Source organism: Anabrus simplex, chromosome 9 (genome assembly GCF_040414725.1).
Source record: "Anabrus simplex isolate iqAnaSimp1 chromosome 9, ASM4041472v1, whole genome shotgun sequence".
NCBI lineage: Eukaryota > Metazoa > Arthropoda > Insecta > Orthoptera > Tettigoniidae > Anabrus > Anabrus simplex.
In genome coordinates, this window is record NC_090273.1 from 5,173,050 (window position 1) to 5,199,536 (window position 26,487).

At 37.6% G+C, this 26,487-nt stretch overlaps 2 protein-coding genes across 3 annotated transcripts in view; one reads left to right on the plus strand and one right to left on the minus strand.

The window, feature by feature from the left end:
* The window catches only part of LOC136880960 (ATPase family gene 2 protein homolog A), a 112,475-nt gene extending 98,777 nt beyond the window's left edge, over positions 1-13,698 (minus strand). The window contains exon 1 of the mRNA XM_067153511.2: positions 13,214-13,698. Within this exon, the coding sequence (XP_067009612.2) occupies positions 13,214-13,400 (187 nt within the window). The 5' untranslated portion in view covers positions 13,401-13,698. The remainder of the gene's footprint in view (positions 1-13,213) is intronic.
* A 450-nt stretch (positions 13,699-14,148) lies between these two features.
* IntS1 (integrator complex subunit 1) overlaps positions 14,149-26,487 on the plus strand; it is a 480,230-nt gene continuing 467,891 nt past the window's right edge. The window contains exon 1 of one of the 2 annotated variants that reach the window (XM_067153509.2): positions 14,149-14,282. The gene's annotated coding sequence lies outside the window, so the exon portion shown is untranslated. Of the gene's footprint in view, positions 14,283-14,509; positions 14,520-26,487 lie in introns of those variants that run through there. The other variant, XM_067153510.2, reaches the window with a different exon arrangement.

Genomic DNA, 26,487 nt, shown 5'->3' on the forward strand with positions numbered 1-26,487 from the left:
GCTAAAAAATGAAGTGTATATAAGAAATCCTCACAAGCTTGATGAAATGAAAGAACATATCCAGAGAGAAATAGCCTCAATTACAGAACATGAACTTAGGTGATGCCAGAAATGTGTAGATGCCAACATCTCCTATCCTGTTATCTCATGTCATGCACGGATAAAGTGAGCGAAGTGGAGCAGGGAGTGACGACTCAATGGGAGGCCGATAAGCTAGGTGCGCCTGCTGGCCAACTGAGGAGAGAAATTCGCTGTCCTACTACTATACTAGGCTGTAAAATCCAGGAAACATAGTTTATAAACTGTTTCTATTTGAGAGCCCACAAATCCAAGGGGGTTTGAACAAGAGAGAACAATGACAAGTTGAAATTATTAATATTCTTCTTTCCAGGTCCAATCAAAGTAAGAATTTCCAAAAATGAACAACTGAGATGGCCTTGTCAGCTACTTGAATGAAAGCCAAGAACAACAGCTGAGAGGATTCGCTGCGCTCGCCACGTGTCATCCCACAATCTTGCAGGTTTCAGGCCGAGGAGCAGTCACTTGGAAGCCTAAGGCCTATTAGGGCTTTAGCGCCATGGTTTTATTTTTCCATTTCATAAACCAACAGAATTTGAGTGAACCAGAAATAATTCAATGCCAACAAGTGCTATTAGGCATTGAATAAAATTCTAGCATCCAAACTTCTATCAAGAAACACTAAATTAAATTGCTACAAAGCCATCATCCTACCTGAATTACCTAATGTGCTGAAACATGGACTAGAAAAGTACTTTGAAAACCAAGTTCTGAGAATGATTTTTTTACCCTATTAATGAAAATCATACATTGAGAACAGGGAAGATCCAAGAATTAAGGAAAATCTACTCCAAACCCAACGTTGTGACAGTTATAAGCAGATGCAGAGTACATTGGCACAATCGCAGAGATGAAGAGGCCCTCATCAGAAAAGCACTAGCAGGATAGCCGCCAGATAGTAAGGTACCACCAGGATGACCTTGTATCAGTGAGATCCAGCAAGGCCAAGAACAGACTGTGGTTCACATGACTGCATGATGATAACAAGGATATAATGGACTATGAAATAAACACTATTAGGCTTGAGAAAGAGGGATGAATTATATGTTGGGCCTAGTTATTATGCTTTAACTATGCTGAAAACTATTCATACATATCAAATCCTAACCCTGGTTGGTCTAAAGTGGAATGAGCTTTGCTAAATTCTGCAATAGCAACTTTTGTTATGATCTGCTGTCCCTCATCTGCAGGAAGCAACATAAAGGAGAAACTGGAATTTGATGACATTTATCAATAATAACAGTTTAAATTATGGAATATATTCTGAAATATGCTATCATTTTTAAAATAGTCGATATTCTGAACTTCATTAAACGATGGATGGTAATTGCTTACATTTTTTCACTGTCTGGAAATGGGATTAAAACATGTTCTCACCGTAACCTCAACATTAGGCTGTTCGGCAATATCAAATGCCTGTATTTTGGAACGCAGAGAACTATACACCCTGTCACCGAGCTTTTAGAAAGATGCGGGCTACAATGGTTTGGACATACTATGAGGATGGACAGAACAAGAACAGCAAGGAATTACTTTGACAGAGAAGTGAAAGGGGAAAGGCCAGTGGGGAGGCCAAGGAATCAATGGATAGACACAGTGAAATTTGAGGTCAGTACGAGGAATGCCAAGTGGGAGGACACAGAGGAACAGAAACTATACTTTGACAGGAAGAAGTGGCGAGCGCTTGTCCACCACGCCTGGGAAATTGGAGCTGGAAAATGATGATGATGATGATGATGATGATGATGCGAATGAAACACCATGCTTGAGACAAGCGCTCAAAACAAAGGAACCAAAGAGGTTATGGTGAGCATCGATGTTTGCCCAATTTGTGAGAAAATATTAGAAGATGAGTTAGTAGTTGAATGTGAGGGTATGTGTTAGAGATGGTACCACTTAGTTTGTGCAGAGCTACAACAAGTCCAGTTTAATTCCCTGAAATCAATGAAGAAAAAGAAGTTGAAGTTATCACATTGGTGTTACAACTGTGAACAAGACACAGCATAGGAACGGATGTAGTCGCGGACCAGTTGGCAAGAATTTGTCACAATGGACAGAGAAGCAGATAAATAGATAGCAGGCGGTGAACTAGGAGGAAGAACAGCAACCGAAAGATGAAGATCGAGGAGATGCAACTGCTTGGGTACAGTAGATTCTTGGAGCACCAATAATAACAATCTAGAGGAAGAAACAGAATATGATGAAACTGACAAAGAAGAATTACTCAAGGTCAAGCAGAGGAGAAGAGGAAGAAGACAGAACTCTCAAGTCAAAATACGGACAGAGGGAACAGAGAATGAGGATGTATAATTACAGGCAGAAGAGAAAAAGGCTTGGGTACATGTTAGATGTTTCTCACAGGACACAACTGAAGAGAAAGTGAAGTTTCCTGAATAGGAAGGGTATAAAGGAAACAAATGTGACGTGCAAGGAATTGACATCCACTGGGATAAATAAAGCCTTCAAGGTGGTTAAATATAACCTTTCTATACTGTGGACAACACGAAGAGTCCGCAGTTTTGGCTGAAAGGCATCCTTTTGCGGCGATTTTGTCACTCCAGTAGAGTAGATCGACCTGGTCACACTGAAAAATAAGGAAAATGCAGAGGGCCAGGAAAAGTGAACAAAGGAACGATAATGTAATGTGTAGTGTAAGAGTGCTTAACTGGAATGTAGAGGCTCTCAGAGGTGCAAGGGACTTAATAACAGAAGATTATATTCCAAGGCTTTGAAGTACTGAAAAAGCAACTTGATATGGTAGTAGTTGTACCTGCAGTAGGAGCTTATTTTAGTCCAGAAGTAGTGGCAACAGACACTGTGGATGCATATAATGAATATAAGTCCTAGTGCAGTGGACTTACTGATAAGAATACAAGACAACTAACTGATTAGTGAAGATCTTGAACCAGTATGTGTGCCATAATGGGGACAGTGCAGTAGACTTTAGCATACAGCAGCTAGAGCTAGTTGGAAACACAGAGGAACCGCTCATTAGAAAACACGTACCAATTTTTTTTCCATGGATTGCTTGCTGTACTCTTGTTGTTGGGTAGTTATGTTTTAACCTTGCTTTATTATCACTTGTAATGTTAAGCAGTGGAAATGCTGTACTTAATTTGTGTGTGAATTTATATATGATGATGCTGGCTTTAGAATGATAAACTAGTAGTATGAATGAATGAATGAATGTACGCCCATCCCCTAGTTCTGGATTATCTGGAATTAAGGGAGGGAACACTCTTTTATTGCAATTTGTTCAATTTTGATACATGCCTTACATTTTCCTCTTATATTTGTTTAACTATACTAAATATAATTTGTTTTGTCCTAGACGCCAGCAATACTATATTGTCTAGGACAAAATGTATCTTACCTTAACTTATTTATACACTTAACTTAAAGCACAAATCATTATCAAACATACAATTTAACTGCTCACCTTGTGGCAAACAAACAAAAAAACCATAAACTTCTACTTCACAGCAGAAATAATTTAAATACCCACTTTCCAGCAGATACTACATATTATGTCAAACCTTTTCAGGCAAGATACAAAAGCGCCTCCACAGGCATTTAAAGAACCTTTTCAGGTGTATCACACTATTCCAATGCTTGCTTGAATGTCACCATGTATCTTACCTTTACTATTTTCGATGCAAGTATTTGTTTAACAGAAACAGTACTTTAGTTAGTGTTAATCTCTTTTCATTTCTTTCTGTCACATACTTCTTAATATACAAATAAAAATACAAATTATATTCTTCCTGGAGTGATCCATTCTTTATTTAACAATTTAGCTATTGTATAAAATTCCTGGAGTGATCCATTCTTTATTTAACAATTTAGCTATTGTATAAAATTCCTTCTCTCTTTCTACTTTTAATTTATATTCATCACCAAAATATTTAGTTCTCAGTGCATCAGTTCCCCTACATACTCTCAATAGATGAGCCTCTTCCATTACTTCTCCACAGAATAAACAATGATTTTCATTATGGTTCTCTCTCAGCCCCTTATTTTTCTATATCCCATTAGCCACCACACCACACCTCTTAGTTCTCTATTTTGGGAGTCTTTCTTTCCTTGTTGACATATTTTGAATAATTCCACAACATTCTGCTAGTGTTCTTTTTGGTTTAACATTCTGCCCTAGAAGCCTCCGTGGCTCAGACGGCAGCACGTCGGCCTCTCACCGCTGGATACCGTAGTTCAAATCCCGGTCACACCATGTGAGATTTGTGCTGGACAAAGCGAAGGCGGGACAGGTTTTTCTCCGGGTACTCCGGTTTTCCCTGTCATCTTTCATTCCAGCAACACTCTCCATTCTCATTTCATAGCATCTATCATTCATTAACAAATCACTTTGGGAGTGGCGACCCCATCGTACTAACAGCCTATATCTGCTTCATTCATTACATCCATGACCCGGTCAATGACTGGAAAACAGGTTGTAGGTTTTTTCATTCTGCCCTAATAATCTGTTTCTCTATGTCCCTCACTCTAATCGTTACTTTTTTTGATGAATCTCTTCTCTTTACTGTTCATCTCTTTATCCCAGTATTCTCCCATTCCTACCGAGCAGATGGGTGGACGCCTTGACTTAAGTCTGTCTATATCTAGGTGGAGGATATCCTCATGAACGGGTAATCTTTGATTATTCTGGATCTTGTTGTATTCATTCATCAGAGCAATGCATCTACGGAGGTGGGGTGGAGGAATATGGCTTAGTACGGGCAACCATTGAATTGGAGGTGATCTAATCATGCCCGTGATCATTCTCATTGTGTCATTTAACTTAGCGTCTATTCTCTTCACACGAGGACTGTTCATCCGGACGGGGGCACAATATTCCGCAGTAGAGTAAACCAGACTTAGAGCTGAGCAGCGTAGAGTAGTTGCAGTTTCACCCCAAGAAGAACCACACAGTTTTCGAATTATGTTGTTACGTGTCTGAATCTTGATGGCGCTCTTTCTTAGATGCTCTTGGAATGACTGTGTTCTGTCGAGTGGGGTGTCTATTATGGCGGAGGAGTGTGTTATCAAAGTATACTTTGAGGTCCTTTGAAGCCATTCGGTTGTTCAGATGAAAACAAGAAACTTCTGTTTTACTCATACTTGGTTGAGTCTCCATTTCCGAAAGTATTTTCCTAAAACAGAGAGATCTTTTGTCAACGTTTCTTCTGTCTGCTCAAAGTATAGATCCTTAGTGGCAAGAGCCCAGTCATCTGCATACCCAAATTTCCTGGATCTTTTGGAGGGTATATCTGAAATACATAAACTGAACAAGAGTGGGGCAAGCAATGAACCTTGCAGGAGTCCACTGTTTAGTTTGCTGGGTTTACTGATTTCAGCCCCCATGACTACATGAATTGTTCTGTCACTCAACATGTTATTTATAAGATGAGCCAGACTCCTATATGGAATCACTTTAAGGAGTTTGCTGATTACACCTTCTCTCCATACTATGTCATAAGTTGCCTTTAAGTCAATAAATGCTACTGAAGTCTTTAGTCTTTGCTGGAATCCTGCTTCAATGAAGGTAGTTAGTGACAAGACTTGGTCAGCACTGCTTCCTTGTAGCCTGAATCCTTCTAGTTCAATAGGGATCGTTTCAAACACTTCTGTAGCAATTCTATTCAAGATTAGCCTTTCAAGTAATTTATAGCATACACTAAGCAATGCTATTGGTCTATAGCTCGCTGGTGCATCATTAGGCTTTCCTGGCTTTAGAATTGCAATTATCTTACTCATTTTAAATAAGCGAGGTAGATTACCTGTTCTTAGAATGTAGGTTAGAAACCTAGATAACCATAATTCCGTATTTGCTCCACAATTAATTAGAAACTCAGGATGAATCCCATCAAATCCCAGTGCTTTACCAGTTTTTATGTCTTTTAAATCTGCCTCAATATCTTGCACACTAAATGGTCTAGTGTATTCCGAATCAGGGGGCTTGTGGACTTAAGACTGGTTAATTGTATTTTGATGTTTCTTGTATGATTTCTGTCTCTCAGTGTTCTAAATATGTCAACTACATGAGCTGCAATTTTGTTTGGAGTGACTGCAGAACTTTGACAAAAGATGGGAGTGGCCCCACCAAGCTTTCGTAACAATGACCATGCCTTTCTGCTCGATTCTCTGAAATTCATAGATGTTACAATTTCAGTCCATCTTTCTCTTCGGGCATTATCTAGATTATGAAGCAGTTCATCCCCAATTTCTTGTTCACCACTAGAAGGAATTCTTGGTATAACTTTTCAGTTGCATCAGTCCAGCCAGGAATATATTCCTTCCTATAGCCTCTAGGAATGAATTTTTTTGCTGTGGCAATTACAGCACCCATGAATCTCTCGTAATTGTTACTTGTTGGTGGTATCCATCTAACAAATTTATCAAGGTCACACGAGAACGCTTTCCAGTCTGCTTTCCTGAAGTTCCATTGTGGACGAGGATAAGAAGTTACCAGGGGTATTTGCATTCTAACCTCAAGCCATACAGGATGATGTTGACTATGTGGGAAATCTAAAGTACTTTCTGTGATGTGAGCAGAGGTTGATTATTCTGATCACTGGAAACAAAACATAGGTCTGGGTTGTATTCCTATTTCCATGCAGCAGACCTAAATGTTCCTCTATCTTTTGCATCAAATACAAGATGAATATTATGTTCCTCGGCCCAGTTTATGAGAGTTTCTCCATTGTAATCATTGGCACTATATTTCCATTCTTCATGGTGACTGTTGAAGTCACCCACATAGATGGCTGGATGGTCCTGTACCTGAATCATCTGGGAGGGCCATGGTGAATGTGGAGGCTTGTAGATGTTTATGATGGTGATATCTCCAACTCGGATGACAACGGTATGTATGTTGCCTTTTGAGTTAGCTGTGAGCAATGAGTCATTTTCAACAGTGCTACGGACATACGTAGCTGTACTATATGCATTGTGATATGTTGCACCTACGATATCATATCCCGATATTAGCCCTCTCATTTGTAATTGGTATTCATCCGCAGCATGTGTTTCCTGAATGGCAACCACATCGATTTTTCCATCTCGTAGGATTCTTGACAAGTATTGGCATTTGGATTTACTTATGCCTTCTATATTTAGATGAAGGAGTTAAGTGTAGGCCTGCGAGTCTTTGCCCGTTGGTTCTGAAAAGAACCATTTGAATGATTTTTCATTTGCATATAAAATAGCCAGGAGATCACTAGGACAGTCTGGCAGCCTGATCGCTATTGCTCGCTTAGCACCACCCAGGGAGCACGTGTAGGGTAATTTTAGGTTAAAACCTACATACGTGAGCAACTCCACTCCTTATAGCCAGTAATTTCAACCTGATTGAGAGATGGTCTTATGAATGGAGACAGTTTGCTCCACCAGAATCCTTAGAAATGCCATGCATTACACAGAAGGTACCTGGCTTTGAACAACCTCGGAAACTATGGTCTAAGATAAACCGGATCCGGACTAACCATGGTGTGTGTGCAGATCTGCTGTATAAATGGAGGAAAAAGTCATCATCCTGCTGCGACTGTGGTGCTGAGAGGCAAACACAAGAATGCCCACTGAGACGTTTCAATGGAGAAACAAGTGAATTTTTCGTGGTGATGCCACAGGCTATTACCTATATAAATAATGTAGATATAAATCTGTAATTTATTGTACTGTTCATGTATATAAATAAATAAATAAATAAATAAATAAATAAATAAATAAATAAATAAATAAATAAATAAATAAATAAATAAATAAATAAATAAATAAATAAACAAACAAACAAACAAACAAACAAACAAACAATTAATCCCATTCCTATTCTGTCTAGTATACTTTTCACTTCCGACACCCAATAATCATCATCTAGGTGTTTCATCTGGTGTTGGTATGCTAGGTTCAATATTTCCCTCCCCTCTCCCCTTCTTAATCTTAACCAATATTTTACTATCTTAGAAGTGAAGCTTCCATGGTGTGAAGAATTATTCAATTTAATTTCCGGGTTGAACCGTGTTGTACTTGTCTCCACATCACGTACAGTTTGCCGATGTTTCAAATACATTGCAGTATTCTTTGTCAAGGCGACTGAAATACCCCTACTCGATCCGAGGTAATCAGTCAGATGTGCAGACAAGTACAACACGGTTCAACCCGGAAAATAAATTGAACAATATTTTACTAGTTTCCTGCTTATATCTGCTTGGATGCTGATATCTTCACATAATCTTCTATCTCCACTATTTGCTGTGCATTCTGGTAGACCCATTATTATTTATTACTTATTATATCTAATTCCTTTTTGTCACTTTGATACCCCATATTTCTGCACCATACAGTGATCTTGATATCACAAGAGCATTTAAAACACTTTTGTGCAGCTTGTATTCATATTTGGCATCTTCCTCTCCAAAGACCTTGTACTTGATAGGGCGGCCAGTCCTTTCAATTTGGCACGTCTTATTTGTTCCTTCCACATCCCGTTTGATGTTATTATGATTCCTAGAGATTCTAATTTATTTACAACATCTAATTCTACACTTTCTAACCACCAGCGCCTTTCGTTTCTCTTTATTTCTTCTTTTACAAACCATTACTTTTGTTTTCTTGATATTTATTTTCAAATTCCATGTACTGCAGTATTTGGCCGTTTTCTTAAGACTATTCTGCATACTGGCTGTTGTTAGTGAGAGCAGAAGGATGTCGTCTGTGAAGACTAGGCCAGGAATTTCTTTGTTATTTAAGCAGGGGCTTGTCCTATCCTCCTTCCCCTGACAGTCCATTACATCACTAATAAAAAGCAAAAACAGAATTGGTGATAGTTTACATCCCTGCTTAAGTCCAATATTCAAGTGTATCCTGCCTACCATTAGATCTTCCTGAAATTTAATCGAGCACATCACTTCTGCATATAATTCTTCTGTGGCTTTAATCATTTTATTTGACATCCCTATTCCAGCCAACTTCGCAATGACAGCCCATCTGCTAACCGTATCAAAAGTTTTTTGCAGGTCTATAGCTGCAATATATAATCTATCTCCTTTCCTCCTTATGTATTTATCTATTATTGTTTTAATTATAAATATATTATCTGTAGTTCTCATTTCTTTCCTAAATCCTCACTGGTACACTGAGAGTATAGAGTAATCTTCTGCCCATTTCATAATTCTTTTTGCTAAAATACCGGTGTATATCTCACCGAGTGTATCCAACAAGGTGATACCCCTATAGTTATTCGTGTTCGATCTTTCCCCCTTTTTTTTATATATCGGGAAAATTATCCCTTCTTGCCAACATCTTGGAATTTTTCTGCCATCAAAGATTTTGTTAAATATTTTAGTTATTATTTCTAGCAACTGGCTGTTGTTCCCTATTTCTTTCTAGAATTCGTACATAATTCCATTGACAGCACCTGAATTTCCTCCCTTCCCCCTTTTTAATGTATCTAATACCTCATCTGTGGTTATTATATCGTCTAGTACAGGCAGAGTAAACTCCACATGTCTTAGTATTCTTCCTTTCCCATGTTCTTTAACCCCTAATAACCCCTTAAAATACGTTAACCACTCCTCATCACATATATTACTTGATTACAGCTTTTATAATCTTTGCATATATTACTAATTCTTTTCCATACTTTCTTAGTTTCATTTTCTTTACAGTACTTATATAATAATTTTGCCTCTTTGGCCTGCCAGTTCCTTTTATTTTTGTTCATTAAATCTTTGTATTCCTTCCTCTTTTTACAAAAATCTGCTTGTAAATCCTGAGATCCCTCATTTCGGTACATTTCAATGCCTTTATCACTTGATTTTTCTTTTCTTTACACTCATCAGTATACCATACGTTTTGTTTATATTGCCTTCTCTTACTCACAACCATTTTTTTACCACCTACTTCTATTGATCTTTCAACCATTCTTATTGCTTCAGCTATGTTATTATCATCTATCATATACTAAATATCTATCTTCAAAATTTCAAAAGTTTTCTCCCTATAGTAGTCCCTAAATTCGCCTCTATGTTCCTCACTCTACTTGTATCTTACTAATCTTCTCTGTACATAGTTAAAATGCCGTTTTCCTTCTTGTTTACCTTCATCTCTCAGTAATTGTATAGCAACTGGGAAATGATGAGATGCTGTCCAATTTTTTTTATCTAAATGTCCTTAACATAACTTAAAGCCTCCCTAGATGCCAACACCAAGTCTATGAGACTCCTTCCTGCCTCGACTATGTATGTTAAGTTACCTGAATCGTCCCCCAACCAGCCCCCATTCAAAATGTACAATTCCTCTATCGCACACATTTCCAGCAATTTCCCTCCATTTTTGTTACACTCTTTGCCATTGCTTCTCCTTCTTTCTATTAATATTTCATCTATTTCTCTATCGTATAATGAATTCTTTACGCCAACCCTTGCGTTGAAATCGCACATTATAGTTATTCCCGCTTCTTCATTTCCTAATTTAATCCAGTTTACAACATCAATAAGCTCTTCAAAGAAGTTCTTCTTCTCAAATGGGGACCTCGATGGATGGTTGTAACCAAAACCAATGAAAATCTCTCTTCCACTCTGATTTCTTTTCTTTATTTTTACCCAAATCATTTCCTCACAACCCAACTCCCATAGCTCTACCTGCTTGCATATTTTGTCTTTTACAATCACTGATATCCCTCCCGGGTAATGCCCTTTCAGACTCCGTTTATGATAAACTAGTAGTATTTCTTGTAATATTTTCTTTCCATGGAATTGCTTGTTGTACTCTTGTTGTTGTAGTTGTTGGGTAATTGTGCTTTAACTTTATTATTACACTACTGTAAGTAACCAGTGCCACCGGGATATTTCCCACTTGCGGTGTATTTGTTAATAAAAATAAATAAAATCAGTAACACCTACAAGCAGTAATAACAGGAAAATTACTAAGAGTAATGAAGGCAAGTGTAAGTTGGGGCAAAACATGAATAATGAAAGAATGATTTTGCCTGCATAAGAAGTGGAAGTCTTTAAACAGGCAATGCGAGGGGGAAGACTGCGGAATGATGCCACAGAAGGTACCTATTGAGAGACTGATGAAAAGACAATATGGGAATGCAAAAGCGCAGAAGGAAAAGAAGAAAAGAAAATATGGTTCAACAGAAACTGTTATGGAAAGAGAATCAACATGCTAATGGCACTAATTAAGGCTGGAAAACTCCAAACACAATCAGCCCGTCAAGAATATAGTATCATAAGAAGAGATTATAAGATCAACACAACAAACTGATCAAAGACATAGAAAATGATCCATGTAAGGTGATAAGAGTGCGGTAGCCACAATTTCCCAAGAGATATACAAATTTAGACTAGGGAATTACATGAGGGAAGTACTCTGTCACAAGACCACAGTGGACTTCAGAGAAAGTATCACAAAAATGTGACTTATTCGCCGCAGAGGAAATAGTGCTATCTATAGATATGGGTAACGAATGAACATCTATAACAATCCAAAAGGATACTACTGCCACGATGGATGGAGCTTCTTAACACATGCCTAGTAACGGGTAACATACCAGCGGAATGAAGGAAATCTACTAAAAATGCTATATAAAGGCAAAGGAAATGTAAGAAGATTAACAAACTTATGGATGAGCCTGATGAGCAGATTGGGTTTAGACGAAGTAGATCAATGCTAATGGCAACAGAAAACCTCAGTGCAGACCTTCGAAAAACACTGGATAATATTCATGTTGTTCTGGTGGACTCTTCCAAGGCATTTGATATGGCAAGCTGGCAGATCCCAGTGAAGAAATTGGTATCACTAGTGGGAAAGTCTTGGATGACCAGGTTGGTCTGCAATTTACTGGCAGAAAGTTATGTGCAAGTTGATAATAGTGTGGGGAAATCTGAATGGATTAGCCAGGAAAATGGAGTCCTTCAAGGGGATCCTCTTAGTCCTTTCCTCTTTAATGTTTTGACACATGACATGGAAAATGGAAAGAAAAAAAAAATCAAGGAGACCTCTAGGGTAAGACTGTACATGTATGTTAACGATATGGCAGTGGGATCAGATAGCAGAGAAGAATTACAGGAAGCAGCTCACCTGCTGTGCAGGTGGGCAGAAGAAAATGAAATTTAAAAAAAATAAAAATGAGAAGACAGAGGTAGGTAGTCGTATTCAAGAGAAAGAGGAGCCTTGGGAAACAGAGATACAGTGACATGCAATTGAAAGGCATTGATAATAAAAGGATACTTAAGTACCTGGGGCTAACAGTTCAGACAACACAGAGATCTTTTGCAGTGTACATAAAGGACAGATTAGTCACAGCAATACATGAAATTCAGGACCCAATGGTGATGTCACTAAGCAATGCAATAAAACTATTCGAAGCAAAATTATGCCTAACACTCAGTTATGGGCTGCAGTTTATATGGGAATACCTCACTACAAGCCAGTTGAGATCAATGGAAAGAATAAAAGCAAGATATCTTAAAAGGATTGTGGAAATATCAAAGTTCTCTCTTTCGATACTAGTTTACACTTAAGCAAGGGAAACATACTTTGTGGAACATCAGAGGTTAAAATTCCTATTACCAGCTACAGACTGTTACATGCAACTGCTGGAAGAATGAGGACATCTCGGAAACGTTCTATTCGATGGACGCAATAGTGCTGTGGGAGTGGAGAGAAACAAATTGCGAGAGTGATGTAAGCTACCACAATAGGACTGGCGGTGCATGGCTTTCACCACAAGCTGTGTATGGACAAAATATTTCATGACGTAAGAGATACTTGTGTATGTAAACTGTTTTCAGAGTTATGCGGAAGGTACTTTATTATGAACTGTATAGCAAGGAAGAGTTCAAATGGAGATCTAGCTAAGAAGTAATAATGTACTGCACACTGTGTCCTTTCCTGCTAAATAAAATTCAGAACACTTGTTATTTAACTTGACAGTTTCAAACAGCATCTTAGTTTAAAGAGCTAGAAAGTTTTGTATTTGTTTACTATTATATTGTAATAATCAGCACTGTTATACATATGACTTTGTCATTTTATAACTATGGAACTAGAAAGGAGAACAGGAGGAAGAGGGAAAACCAGAAACTCTTTAACAGACAAGCAAGAATTAAAGACCAATTACATAGATGAAACTAACCTTCTGGTGTTAATACTTCCAAAATCCCAAATAAAGTATTTTCTCGTATGTAGCCATGAACCCACGATGTATCAGATGGAGGGCATGAATTTTCGGAATGCTTTGCTAAATCTTTCTGAGCCAGTGTTACGTGACAAATGTCACAACTGTACCACGGTGAAATAGATTTCCGAGATTTTGGAGGCATTTGTTCAGTTAAGGACACAAATTAAATTGAGATATTTAGTCCTTTTCTCAACAAGAAAGTATTTCCTATTCCTGTATTCAGAAAGTGCCCGAGGTTTAGAGGTTATGTTTTAGAACTTTAGAAATATGAGCTAATATATAAAGAAAAAAGAAATCTATTATTGAAAATTCGGAAACGAATGACGAAGATATTTTCTCATTGTCATTATCACAGACATAGTCTTTAAAATTATCACATTTAAATCAACATTGACAGAACTGAACACCCACAGATATTTATAAATAACGCAGCACGTGTATCACATGTTTTCTTCTTCTTCTTCTTCTTCTATTTTACTTGGACCCTGAAAAAAAAAAAAGAAAAGAAAAAAAATATTGAGAGTCGCCCCTTTTGCCTCTACGCATTTCTCTTTGAACTCAAGCTCAGCGCACCAGCAGCGCACTACGTCCAGTAACTGGGTTGAAGACCGATCCCTTCTATACTATAAGGCTTATGCATCCCTTAGGTGGGAGCGGACCTTACATCATAGTTTTTATGTATTTCACGTGTGAATTCGATTTATCTCATGTGTGACTTTATGGAACCATACAGTTTCTCGTATGTTTTTCTATATTAAAGATGTAGTGACTGGGTAAAAGTACAAGAGCCCATAAGCATTAAGAAAGAAATACTTTTCACTCTATCTTCCTTGACTTTGTTGCGCTTCGGTGCGCTATTGTGTACGTATTTTGAACATCTTTGACAGGACCAAAGAGGAGGGTGTATTGGACGCCGTGTTTCAAATGGAAATGCTGATGTTTTCATTACGACGACGACTAATATAAACTATGAACAGTTCGAAATATAGATTAAATTGTGACAGTTTAATATAAATCCTGCCAGGTTAGTATGGTAACGTAGTTATTTTAGTGTGGGTTAGATTAGGCCTATTAGGTATTTCTAGTACTATTTCACACTGTTATGACTTTATTCTGTATTTTTCATGTGACATATCAAAGATAAGGCAACTGTTACGTTTTAACATCAACATTTCTTTCATAGTTCGAATGATCTGTGTTTGTATCTCGAGCCGTAATGTCGCTGAAATTCGCAACAGAAGTTATTTTACTCAGTATGTAGGTTAGTGATGATATTTTTTACTAGTGTTACTTTATCTGTTAGCTTATGTCGAATAATCTTTAAATTTTAAATATAATAATATTTAGTGCAGCCAATGGCCATATAATAATACAGATAGCCATAGTAGTCAATGTATAGTTCTATAGTTTATATAGCACTTAACTATTACAGAATTTTGTCAGCGAGATTTGTCTGCTTTTGCATTTTATCGCATGGTATCTATCACATTGGTCGCCACAGAGTTTACACTGGCACAGTTCACTTGTATCATGGTAGGTATCTCTCTTGCAGATTTTGTAGTGGAAACTACAAAGCGAGTCATGGTGTGCCTCAGTTCATAGCCGTTATCCATTTCCTGTTGATCATCGCGTCTGTGGAGAATAAATCTAGCCATATATCTTCCCTTTTGTCCTGAAGTTCCTTTAATAGGCTCTGGTATGCTCCTGACATGGGCAATGATAATTCAAGCCTTAGATCTTCAATATAGAAAGGTTTTCTGGCAAGTAGGTAGACCAAGCGTGATGTTTTCTGGCAAGTAGGTAGACCAAGCGTGATGGGGTAAACTTAGAGACTCACAATGCTTTTTTCAGAAATCTAGCTTTTACCTGTTCAATTTCTTTGATGTCTTTCTTTTGGTTCCCAGATTAGTGTCAGGCCGTAGGTTAATATCGGTGAGATCTTTCGCTTAAACACTTTCAGCGTAGTTTCCAATGAAATTTTCTGTATATTCTGAATGCTGTTCATGGCAGATATGGCAATTGCCAATTTTTTCTTGAGTGGTAGCTGAACGTGTTTCCGTTTGTCTGTACTGTTAATCCAAGATACTTAAACTGTGAGACAACTATTAGTGGTTCTCGTCTGTAGTATATTATATCACTGGCTGCTAGCTTGCCACCTTTCCTGAAAGTCATTGTCACTGTTTTCTCCTCATTTAGTTGCAATCCATTGTGTGTAGCCCATGATGTAAGTTTATTGAATGCTTCTTGAAGGTTTTTTATTCCACGAGACACCGGTACCATGTCGTCTGCGTATGCATATATTTTTGCATTTCCTGAAGCAATGATCCTGGAAATGTCCGCAGTCGCAATATTGAAGAGCAAGGGGCTGATTGGATCTCATTGTAATACTCCAATCTTCTGCTCTAGTGGGTCTGACACGTCCACATTGTCACCTATCTGTATCGTGTTGTTATTTTAAATATCAGGTTCATTAAAAAAATTATAAATTGAAACAAGCAGGCAGCAGGATTGAATGTTTTATTGATGGCAATTTAATGAGTGTATTCATGGCATGGCTATTCTAAAAAATTTGTACTAATCTGATCTCTCATTACACTTTCTTCTCTCTCTCTGTCTCTCTCTCTTTCTCACTTTCTCTCTTTCTTTTCTACCTCCTGTCCTTTGGTCCCGTCAACTGAGATGTTACAGGTAGCGTAGGCTACTAAACCGATCTTGAGATGTTGTTTGGATTTTCACTTGAGATCTGCTGGCTGCCCTTTCATTAAACTAAACTATTCATCTATGCAGTTTTTAACAATTTTAAATTTGTTTTCTGACCATTGCTAATTTACTGATGTACTTTCTGTGTCAATCCTGTTTCGACCGAACGAGTAAGTGGCCGTGCGGTTAGGGGCGCGCAGCTGTGAGCTTGCGTTTGGGAGGTAGAGGTTTGAGTCCCACTGTTGGCAGCTGTGAAGATGATTTTTCATGGTTTCCCATTTTCACACCAGGCAAATGCCGGGGCTGTACCTTAATTAAAGTCACATCCGCTTCCTTTCCTATCCCATCATAGCCATAAGACCTACATTTTGTCGCTGCGATGTAAAGCAAATTGTTACTAATCCTGTTTCTCCCTCTCTTTGTTGTTGTTGTTGTTGTTGTTGCACATGTGACCTACTATTAAATGTTATCAATTCAAAGTTATTACAGTTGAGTACTCATTCAGCTCTGTTGTTCTTGGTACACTTGGATCATGTACTAAAAGATATATAATTTAAAACAGCAGGGAGGGATTCTGGAGTAAGCAGTTTCACCTATGCTGAGGACTTGGTCTTAATGGCAAAAAACAGAAAAGAGAAACAGGATGGTGTAGGTTGCGGTGATAACTGTGCAGGGATCTGAAGTCAAGTAGGGATGACATAAAAATGTTAGTGTTGCACTGTAGATGTATTGTAAAGAAAGGAACAGAATTAAGTAATTTACTGGATATTTATTTACCAGATTTTGTAATAGGAGTTTAATCATGGTGGAGAAATGATATAGGCCTAATGGATGCAGAAATTTTCTCACAAAACTGGAGTGTGTATCTTAAAGAGAGGATAGGAATGGTAGAAGGGGGAGTATTCATTCTGGTGAAAGAAGATTGTGTAAGCTACGAAGAACTTAAAGATGACAAAACACAAAATTCTAGGTGTAAGGCTTATTTCTAAACTTAATAGGCAACTTGATGTCTTTGGAATGTACAGACCTGGAAAGATTCAGATTCAGAATTCTTTGAGAAGATAATCAGCCATGTGGGAAACGATATGCAAGGGAACGTGATTGTAGTGGGTGATCTCATTTTACCAAATGTCAGTTGGAGAGGTAATGCAAACGACAAGAAGCATGACCAACAAATGGCAAATAAGTTAATATGGGAAGGACAGCTGATTCAGAAAGTGATGGACCAACTAGAGGGAAGAATATTCTGGACGTGATGCTGGTAAAACCAGATGAGCTCTATAGAGAAAGCGATGTACTAGATGGTATTAGTGATCATAAAGGTGTTTTTGTCGTAGTTAAAAACAAAATAAATGTGATAGAAAGGAAAGTATTTAAACATAGGACTGTTAGGCAGTACCATACGGCTGATAGAACAGGCATGAGGGAGTTTATAAAAATTAACCGGTAAATAAAAAATGTAAACAGACTCTGGGATGGGTTTAAAGCAATTGTTGAGGAATGTGAAAACAGGTTTGTACCTTTAAAGGTGGTAAGGAATGATAAAGATCCACTATATTAAAACAGGGAAGTAAGGAGACTAAGAAGAAGGTGCAGATTGGAAAGAGATAGTTATTAACCGACAACAAACAAAAGGACCCTCGGCTACTTCAGTTCGCGCAGCTTGTTCCAGTTCATCCCAATGTTACCCGACGAATCAAGGACAAGCTCACGCGCAACTGGCTGTCAAGCTGGCGTTAACACATACTGCAAGTAGCTGCAATCAGCCGAAAACGCAATGTAATTAAAAGAACGAAAGTAAATGTAAAGTGGCCAAAAGTATTAAGCATAGAGTTAAATGGAACTACTTACAATATCCAAGCTGTAAACCATATTTTTAAAAATAAAAAATAAAAGTATACTGTTCCAATAAGCGTACACACAGAGGACATAATATGAACAACACAAAATAACCATCGAAGATACTCTCTGCTATAGTCAGGTATCTTTTCCGATTTAAACACACGCTTCGATTTGTCCAATGTAAGTACAGTTTTTTCATAACGTAAAATTCGCTTATTTTCCGACGTATCACATCTTTTGTGAAGTCGTCTGTTTCGATCCTTTTCTTGTGGACTGTTTTCTTGCCATCAGGTGTAGAAAACTGCAAACGACCCTTGGCCATAGATGTCTTCCCTTCCGCTAAAATACGTTTCACCAGTGACTTTGAAACCCCTGTTGCTTCACTTGTTGAAGCCACTACATTATAATTCAGTTTGTGAACTGTTTTCTGTTCTCGTAAGTGAGCAGCTACGTTGTATACTATTTCTCTGGCGTGTCCCCTTACAGGCCGTCCAGATTTGCTACCTGACTTCGAAGTAGCAGCCATAACTATTGTACATTTAAATGACACACTCACTAGAATAACATGATTCACAACACTAAATAGCTGAAAGACTGGGCTGCCGTCAATTATTTTGCTGCTGAGCGGCTTTCGATGTGTGTGTGTGTTGGCATACCAGTTGCGCAACTGCCGATAGTTCTAATTCTGTTTTTTACACAGTCAAGAATTTAGTTTATTCACCTGGTTAATGTGCTCCGTAATGAGTAATGACCCTTGAAGGTCGCTAGGTAACACTGTTCAACACTATATACATAAAAACATTTACCAATACAGTACACGCTACATGCGAAGGAATTATAGGACTATACAAATTAATACAACTAAAGAAAGAAATGCGAATAAAACTGACAAAACAACAAGAGCGCTAAAACGGATACAGAAGTGACAGCGAAACTCTTGTGTAACCGCGCTTTACAGTGTGCACAGTACGGTGGCCAGGCAGCATGTGACCCCCTCCACTACTCTCTATGATGTCAGACATCCACTCGGAGAGAATGCGTGGAGAAGTGAGCTTTGCACAAGTTCTTTTGTTAGTTGCAGGGTAATAGAAATGGTTGTGGAAGTAAGTAGAAATTGAAGGAACTTACTAGGAAATTGAATCTTGCAAAAGTGTCAGCTAAGGATAACGTGATGGCAAGCATAATTCGCAGTCATACAAATTTTAGTGAAAAATGGAAGGTTATATATAGGTAGGGTACTTTAAGGCAGAAACAGGTTCCAAGAAGGACATTGTAGGAATAATTAATGAACAAGGAGAGTTTGTATGCAGGGATCTTCAAAAGGCAGAAGTATTCAGTCAGCAGTATGTACAGATTGTTGGTTGTAAGGATAATTTCCAGTTAGAGGAGGTGACTAATACTAAAGAAGTTTTAAATTTTACCTATGATAACATTTACAATATGATACAAAAGTTGAAAACTAATAAAGCACCTGGAATTGACAAGATTTCGGGGATGTACTAAAGACAATCGGTTGGGATATACCGGTAGTACCATATCTGAAGTACTTATTTGATTATTGTTTGCATGAATGAGCTATACCAAATGAATGGAGAGTTTCTATAGTAGCCCCTATGTATAAAAGAAAGGGCGATCCTAGATATAAAGATGAAAATTACAGGCCAATCGGTTTGACATGCATTGCTTGTGAGCTTTGGGAGGCCATTCTTTCTGATTATGTTAGACATGTTTACAAAATTAATAACTGGTTCGATAGAAGGCAGTTTGGGTTTAGGAAAGGTTATTCCACTGAAGCTCAACTTGTAGGATTCCATCAAGATATAGCAGATATCTTAGATTCAGGAGGTCAAATGGACTGCATCGCGATTGACCTATCTAGGGCATTTGGTAAGGTAGATCATGGGTGACTACTGGGAAAAACGAGTGCAGTAGGACTAGACAAACGAGTGACTGAATGGGTGGCTATATTTCTAGAAAATAGAACTCAAAGAATTAGAGTAGGCAAAGCTTTATCTGCCCCTGTAATAATTAAGAGGTGTATTTCTCAAGGCAGTATTATTGGACCTTTATGTTTTCTTATATACAGTATATCAGTGATATGTGTAAGGAAGTGGAATTAGAGATAAGGCTTTTTGCAGATAATGTTATTCTGTACAGAGTAATAAATAAGTTACAAGATTGTGAACTACTGCAAAATGACGTCGATAATGTTGTGAGATGGACAGTAGGCAATGGTATGATGATAAGCGGCATTAAAAGTCAGTTTGTGGCTTTTACAAATAGGAAAAGTCCTCTGGGTTTTAATTGCTGCGTTGATGGGGTGAAAGTTCCTCTTGGGTGTTATTGTTAGTCTTAATATAAGGAAAGATCTTCATTGGGGTAATCACATAAATGGGATTGTAAATAAAGGGTACAGATCTCTGCACATGGTTATGAAGGTATTTAGGGGTTGTAGTAAGAATGTAAAGGAGAGGGCATATAAGTCTCTGGTAAGACCCCAACTAGAGTATGGTTTCAGTGTATGGGACCCTTACCAGAATTACTTGCTTCAAGAAATGAAAAAAATCCAAAGAAAAGCAGCTCAATTTGTTCTGGGTGATTTTCGAGAAGAGAGTAGCGTTACGAAAAATGTTGCGAGGTTTGGGCTGGGAAGACTTGGGAGAAAGGAGATGATCTGCTCGACTAAGCAGTATGTGTAATACAAATTGTTATAATTTTATTAAATACCACCTATTCAGTACATAATAAACTAATGAAGACTTACATCCTTATTAAATTGTTAACATGGTACATGTTTCACTCCTTTTTGTGAGCGTCATCAGCCAATTAACATTTATCTAAGGTTTAATAAGATCGTGAACATATACTATTGAGCTAAAATATGCTTTGTAAGTATGAGTGACAAATCTTATATTATTTTACAGATCATGTAACAATAAAGTTAAAACACATTTGTCTAAAATCTTAGTATTAACATTGTCCTTTAACTTATGGGCGAAACTCATCTGGTGTTGCAAAAGATACTAAAGACATTTTTGCTCAATAAGATAGAAGTTTAAACTTATTTTAGATTAACTTCCTTGTAACGCCCACCCCCTTCCCGCCACTATGAAGTGGATAGTTTGTAATAATCACAATAATGTTAATATAAATAGCAATCAATATCAAGGATCAGGAATTTATAGGCTTGCATGTACAGAGTGCAGTTATTCGTATGTTGGCCAAATTGGTCAAAGCTTTCTGATAAGATATCTTGAACATGTAAATGCAGCAAAACGCAAGAAACATTCTGCAGTGAGCGCTCACATGCAAGAAACTGGACACTATTTTACAACTATTGAAAGGGATTTAAGAATTTTAAAAAGAGTAAAAAAGGGAAAAGTAATGATGGAATTGGAAAATATATACATTCATTTAGACCCGCAATATAACAAGAATAAGAACCCAAATGACGAAATTGAAATAATTAACACCAATGCTTAAATCTGATGTTAATAAATTCTATAATCATTTTAACCCATTAAGGCCCAATGTTGTGGTAACACAACATTTTATTTTTGTCTTTGTCCCGACTTAAGGTTGCAGTGAATTTTAATTTTAAGCATTGATATATTGGAGGAACATCCTAGAAATATTGTTGATCCAGTTGTCCACGTTGAATACATGTGGAACTTTTTCTGAATTTTTTATAGAATGTAACATGTAACCAGGTTGAGTTCTGAATTTTTTTCAGAAATAAAATAGATATTTTGTGTCTGTTTCTATATATTCAAATTTTATAGACATACTTGTATGACAGTAGGTCTTTTTCACACAATGAATCTTTACAGCTTATAAATCTCATGTTTATTCCGTATTGGCTCAACACAACTAAGGTTAAGTTATGAGTAGGTTCCCACCTTCCAATACTTATCAATTTCTATATAATAGGTTTATTAATTACATAATATAAACCATATCATCTCTAGTACATGTTTCGTTCCGATTATGGAACATCTTCAGCTAAAATTTGACAAAATGGCAAGACAATTAAAACACATTGATGTTATGATGATACAAAAGCTAAAAGATATGATAAAATGGCACGAAGATTAAAACATATAATTATGATGATGAAATAAAGTTCATTCATGTTGGTTAACAATTCAACAAGTCAGTGTTCAAATGACGAAGTAAAAACGGCGATAAGGTTCTTCTTCATGTTGGAGATGTGTACATTTTGTTAATCTTGAAGATAAATTGGAGAAATACAAGATTTTCTTAATGTATATTTATCGGGGGAACTCTTGATAAAATAACCGTAGTTGAAGTTGAGTTGTGGTTAGATTATTGAAATGAGTCTTATAGTCAGTCGTGTCGTATTTGACGTCCTCCCTTATGTCGTGTTGTTAACTGACTGAGTCCTGTGTATAAAAGGCTGTATATCTTCTTCTCCACGCTCACTGTCCTCTTATTTTCATTATTTTCTGATTCGTTTTACAGAAGGAACTATTGGTTGAAGTTGCTCTGTAGACAGTCTGCTATGTTTCCTTTGTGTGTATCCTATACTAATGTCACACTGAACATAGGGTGTGTTCCTATCATGCTACTCATTTAGTCTTGTCATTAATTTACATAAACATCTACTGTATACACTTTACATGAGTAGCATGATAGGAACACACCCTATGTTCAGTGTGACATTAGTATAGGATACACACAAAGGAAACATAGCAGACTGTCTACAGAGCAACTTCAACCAATAGTTCCTTCTGTAAAACGAATCAGAAAATAATGAAAATAAGAGGACAGTGAGCGTGGAGAAGAAGATATACAGCCTTTTATACACAGGACTCAGTCAGTTAACAACACGACATAAGGGAGGACGTCAAATACGACACGACTGACTATAAGACTCATTTCAATAATCTAACCACTACTCAACTTCAACTACGGTTATTTTATCAAGAGTTCCCCCGATAAATATACATTAAGAAAATCTTGTATTTCTCCAATTTATCTTCAAGATTAACAAAATGTACACATCTCCAACATGAAGAAGAACCTTATCGCCGTTTTTACTTCGTCATTTGAACACTGACTTGTTGAATTTTTAACCAACATGAATGAACTTTATTTCATCATCATAATTATATGTTTTAATCTTCGTGCCATTTTATCATATCTTTTAGCTTTTGTATCATCATAACATCAATGTGTTTTAATTGTCTTGCCATTTTGTCAAATTTTAGCTGAAGATGTTCCATAATCGGAACGAAACATGTACTAGAGATTATATGGTTTATATTATGTAATTAATAAACCTATTATATAGAAATTGATAAGTATTGGAAGGTGGGAACCTACTCATAACTTAACCTTAGTTCAATGAATCTTTCACGTGAAGCCTCTTTTTGAAATTTACAATAATGTTGTGTTTACGCAACTTTGGGATTAACAAGGATGTATTCCTGATTCATAGACTGATCACTTGACTGCACTTGCAACTCTGTTCCTTCCTTCATTGTTGAAGTGTGCGTTTGTAGTGCATTGAGCAAGCATGTAACTGTAATTGTGTGCTGATAAAGAAACAATATCGCAAGAAAGGTACCGTATGCTAAACTGTATTAAAAATGAATTATTTTATAAATACTACTTTTTTGTTTGTTGTGGAATTATGTATAACATTTATCTTATTTATATTAGGATTTCATTGTTTTCGAACAAGTGTCACATCAACCAGAAAACACTAACTGTGGCAGAACTCATAGCTATCTTAGAAGTAGAAGAAGATGATTGACTGGGTGAATGGATGCTGTCTATATTTCACCTGATGTCGATGAAGTAACAGATGAGGAAGACTTCGTCTTGTGGAAGAGGAACAAGTACGTGGCTGGTACCATTGAAATGCATGTAAGGACTGAACCGGTATGAACCTGGAAGGTCAGCTGTAAAGAAACCTAAAAAACAAGCAGAAAGGAAGAAGGAGCAACTCCCAAACTGGAGAAATTTGCTCCCGTCCATACTTCTTCACCAGCATCAGACGAATAGGCTAAAATTGAAGAAATAAAAATCAATGTAGGTGGTAAGTCACCTTACGAAGTATTTTCACTGTACTTCGATTCACAAGTTCTGCAAATGATGAAGCAGCTACTACCCCCTGCGGGTGGGGGACGCACATGTAGAATACACCCGCGGTATCCTCTGCCTGTCGTAAGAGGCGACTAACAGGGGCCCAAGGGGAGCTCAACTTGGGAGTGTGGATTGGCGACCACGGGGCCCTTAGCTGAGTCCTGGCATTGCTTCCACTTACTTGTGCCGGGTTCCTCACTTTCGTCTATCCTGTCCGACCTCCCTTGGTCAACTCTTGTTCTTTTTCGACCCCGACGGTATTAGAGCATTCGAGGCCTAGGGAGTTTTTCATTTTCACGTCCTTCGTGGCCCTTCCCTTTCTTCGTCCGTTACTTCATTTTTTGAAGTGACGGATCCCTTCTTTTTTCTCTCTCTCTACCCCCTGTGGGTGGGGGACCCAGACGAATAATACACCCATGGTATCCCCTGCCTGTCGTGAGAGGCGATTAAAAGGGGCGACCAAGGGATGGTTGAATTAGAACCATGTAACTACTTTTGATTCGTACCATCACGTGGGGAACACCATGGGTTGCCTATACTTGCGAGTAGTACCACTATGTTAGTACGAAATAGGTTTGTGATTAGTAGCACCAATGGCCTGGTTGGGGGTTTTCCAGTACCCGTGCATCGTACCCATGTGAGCAACACCGCTGGTCTGGGCGTTGCCTGTGCATCTTCCACTATATGAACAACACCGTGGGTCACGTTGCCTGTGATTGGTCCCCACAATGTTGAGGAGCACCACGGGATAGTGCAAGTCCCTGTGGTTATTACACTCGGTGAGGAACCTTACAGTTTGCGTTAGCTATGAGTAGCGCCATTGTGTTAGGAACAACATAGGTCTGCGTTACCTGTACGAAGTACAATACTTGTGAGTAGTACCATCTTGTGTGGAACACCGTGAGTCTTCGCTACTTTTGATTAGTACCCCAAAATGACAAATACCATGGTTCTACTTTACTCGTGACATGTACCATTCTGTGGGGCCTTAGCCATGGATTTTGGACCCCTTTAGACATCAAGCATCCTCGATTCAGGATTATGCTTTATATGTCGTCCCTTGGTCAGTAATACTATTTTTTCTGATCCTTTTTGCGTTGGATCCACTGTTTTTTTTGTTTGTGTATTTATTGTTTTTTGGTTTCCTTTTGGGTTCATGTCCATTCATTCTTCATGCCATTTTCTTATTTTGGTCAGTGGATGATTTTGATTTTTTAAAAATTATTTTTGTTGCCATTTCATTTCATGCCATTAGGGGCCGATGACCTTGATGTTAGGCCCCTTTAAACTACAAGCATCATCATCATCATCATCGAAGCAGCTACTATAGCGTTGTTACTGACTGCGTCAAAATCTTTGCACCATACTGCTTCATACGGGAGCAACTTCAACATTTGAGGAGAATCAGATATACAATCATCTGCACGACAATGGCATTGCCAATTACAGGATTCGAGTTAGGGTTAATAAGTGGTGGTGGCCTCTGTTTATTTATTTGGTTGACAGTGTCATCATAAATTCTTGGAAAATACATTAACTAGTAAACAATGAAAAATTCTCTCAACAGCAATTTAGATCATATATAGCTTTGGCTCTGATCAAATCTGAAGGCGATGACACTAAAGATGATGTATGTGGTGATGACGGGGAAGGCAATAGAGAAACTGCCATAGATGGGAGACACAATTCTAATTATGGATGACCGTCAAAGGCAGCGTTGTGATGAAATAGCACATTTCATAATCCAACAGGAAAACAAAACTAGAAGATGATGCTGACTGTGCAAGAACACAACAGTTTACAAGTGTCAAAAAAGGAATATTCATCTTCATTGAAATCGTTTCCAACAATTTCACTCTCGCTAAATGAAGATGCATACTAGGCCCAAAGCTGCGTAAACGCAACATTATGCTGAACCTAAAATATTTGTGTAAATATTTTTGTTCCCACATTTTCTGGTCTTTCTGATCTAATTTCAAGAGAAATATACAATAATATTCCAAAAGACTATGTTTTTTCAGTGCTTGTTCCTTAATGGGTTAATCCGACAAAAGTTAGTAGCTTATTGATGCAAATAAACTCAACTCCTCCCCTTACTACTCCTAGGCAGCTATCTGTACTATCAATGCACCGCCTACCTTCACTTCCCACTTCCCGCCAAAACGCAAGCTCATTCACACTCACTCATATAATACAAGGAGCGCAAATGGAACGGAACAACAAGTAGTTGTCACGAGATTGTGAGTAACACTAGACAATTACGCAGCAGAAGGAAGGGTAAATGATAATTCTTTCAATAACAAGTTCATTCAAAACAAGACTGATGTATTGACAATATTGGATTTATGCCAATACATATTGTACTAGTGTTACTCTAGTAACGAGAATAAGACTGGTTCATAATATAGGCAATTATTAACTTCATAAAATCGTTAATGTATGCAACGAAGGTTCATAGACAATTACACAGGTCAAGAAATACTGAGTCAATATAATTAGCCAGATCTCAAATGGTTTTTAAAATGGTTTAAAAAGATGTTCAACAGATGAGTTTCGCCCATAAGATTGAAGGACAA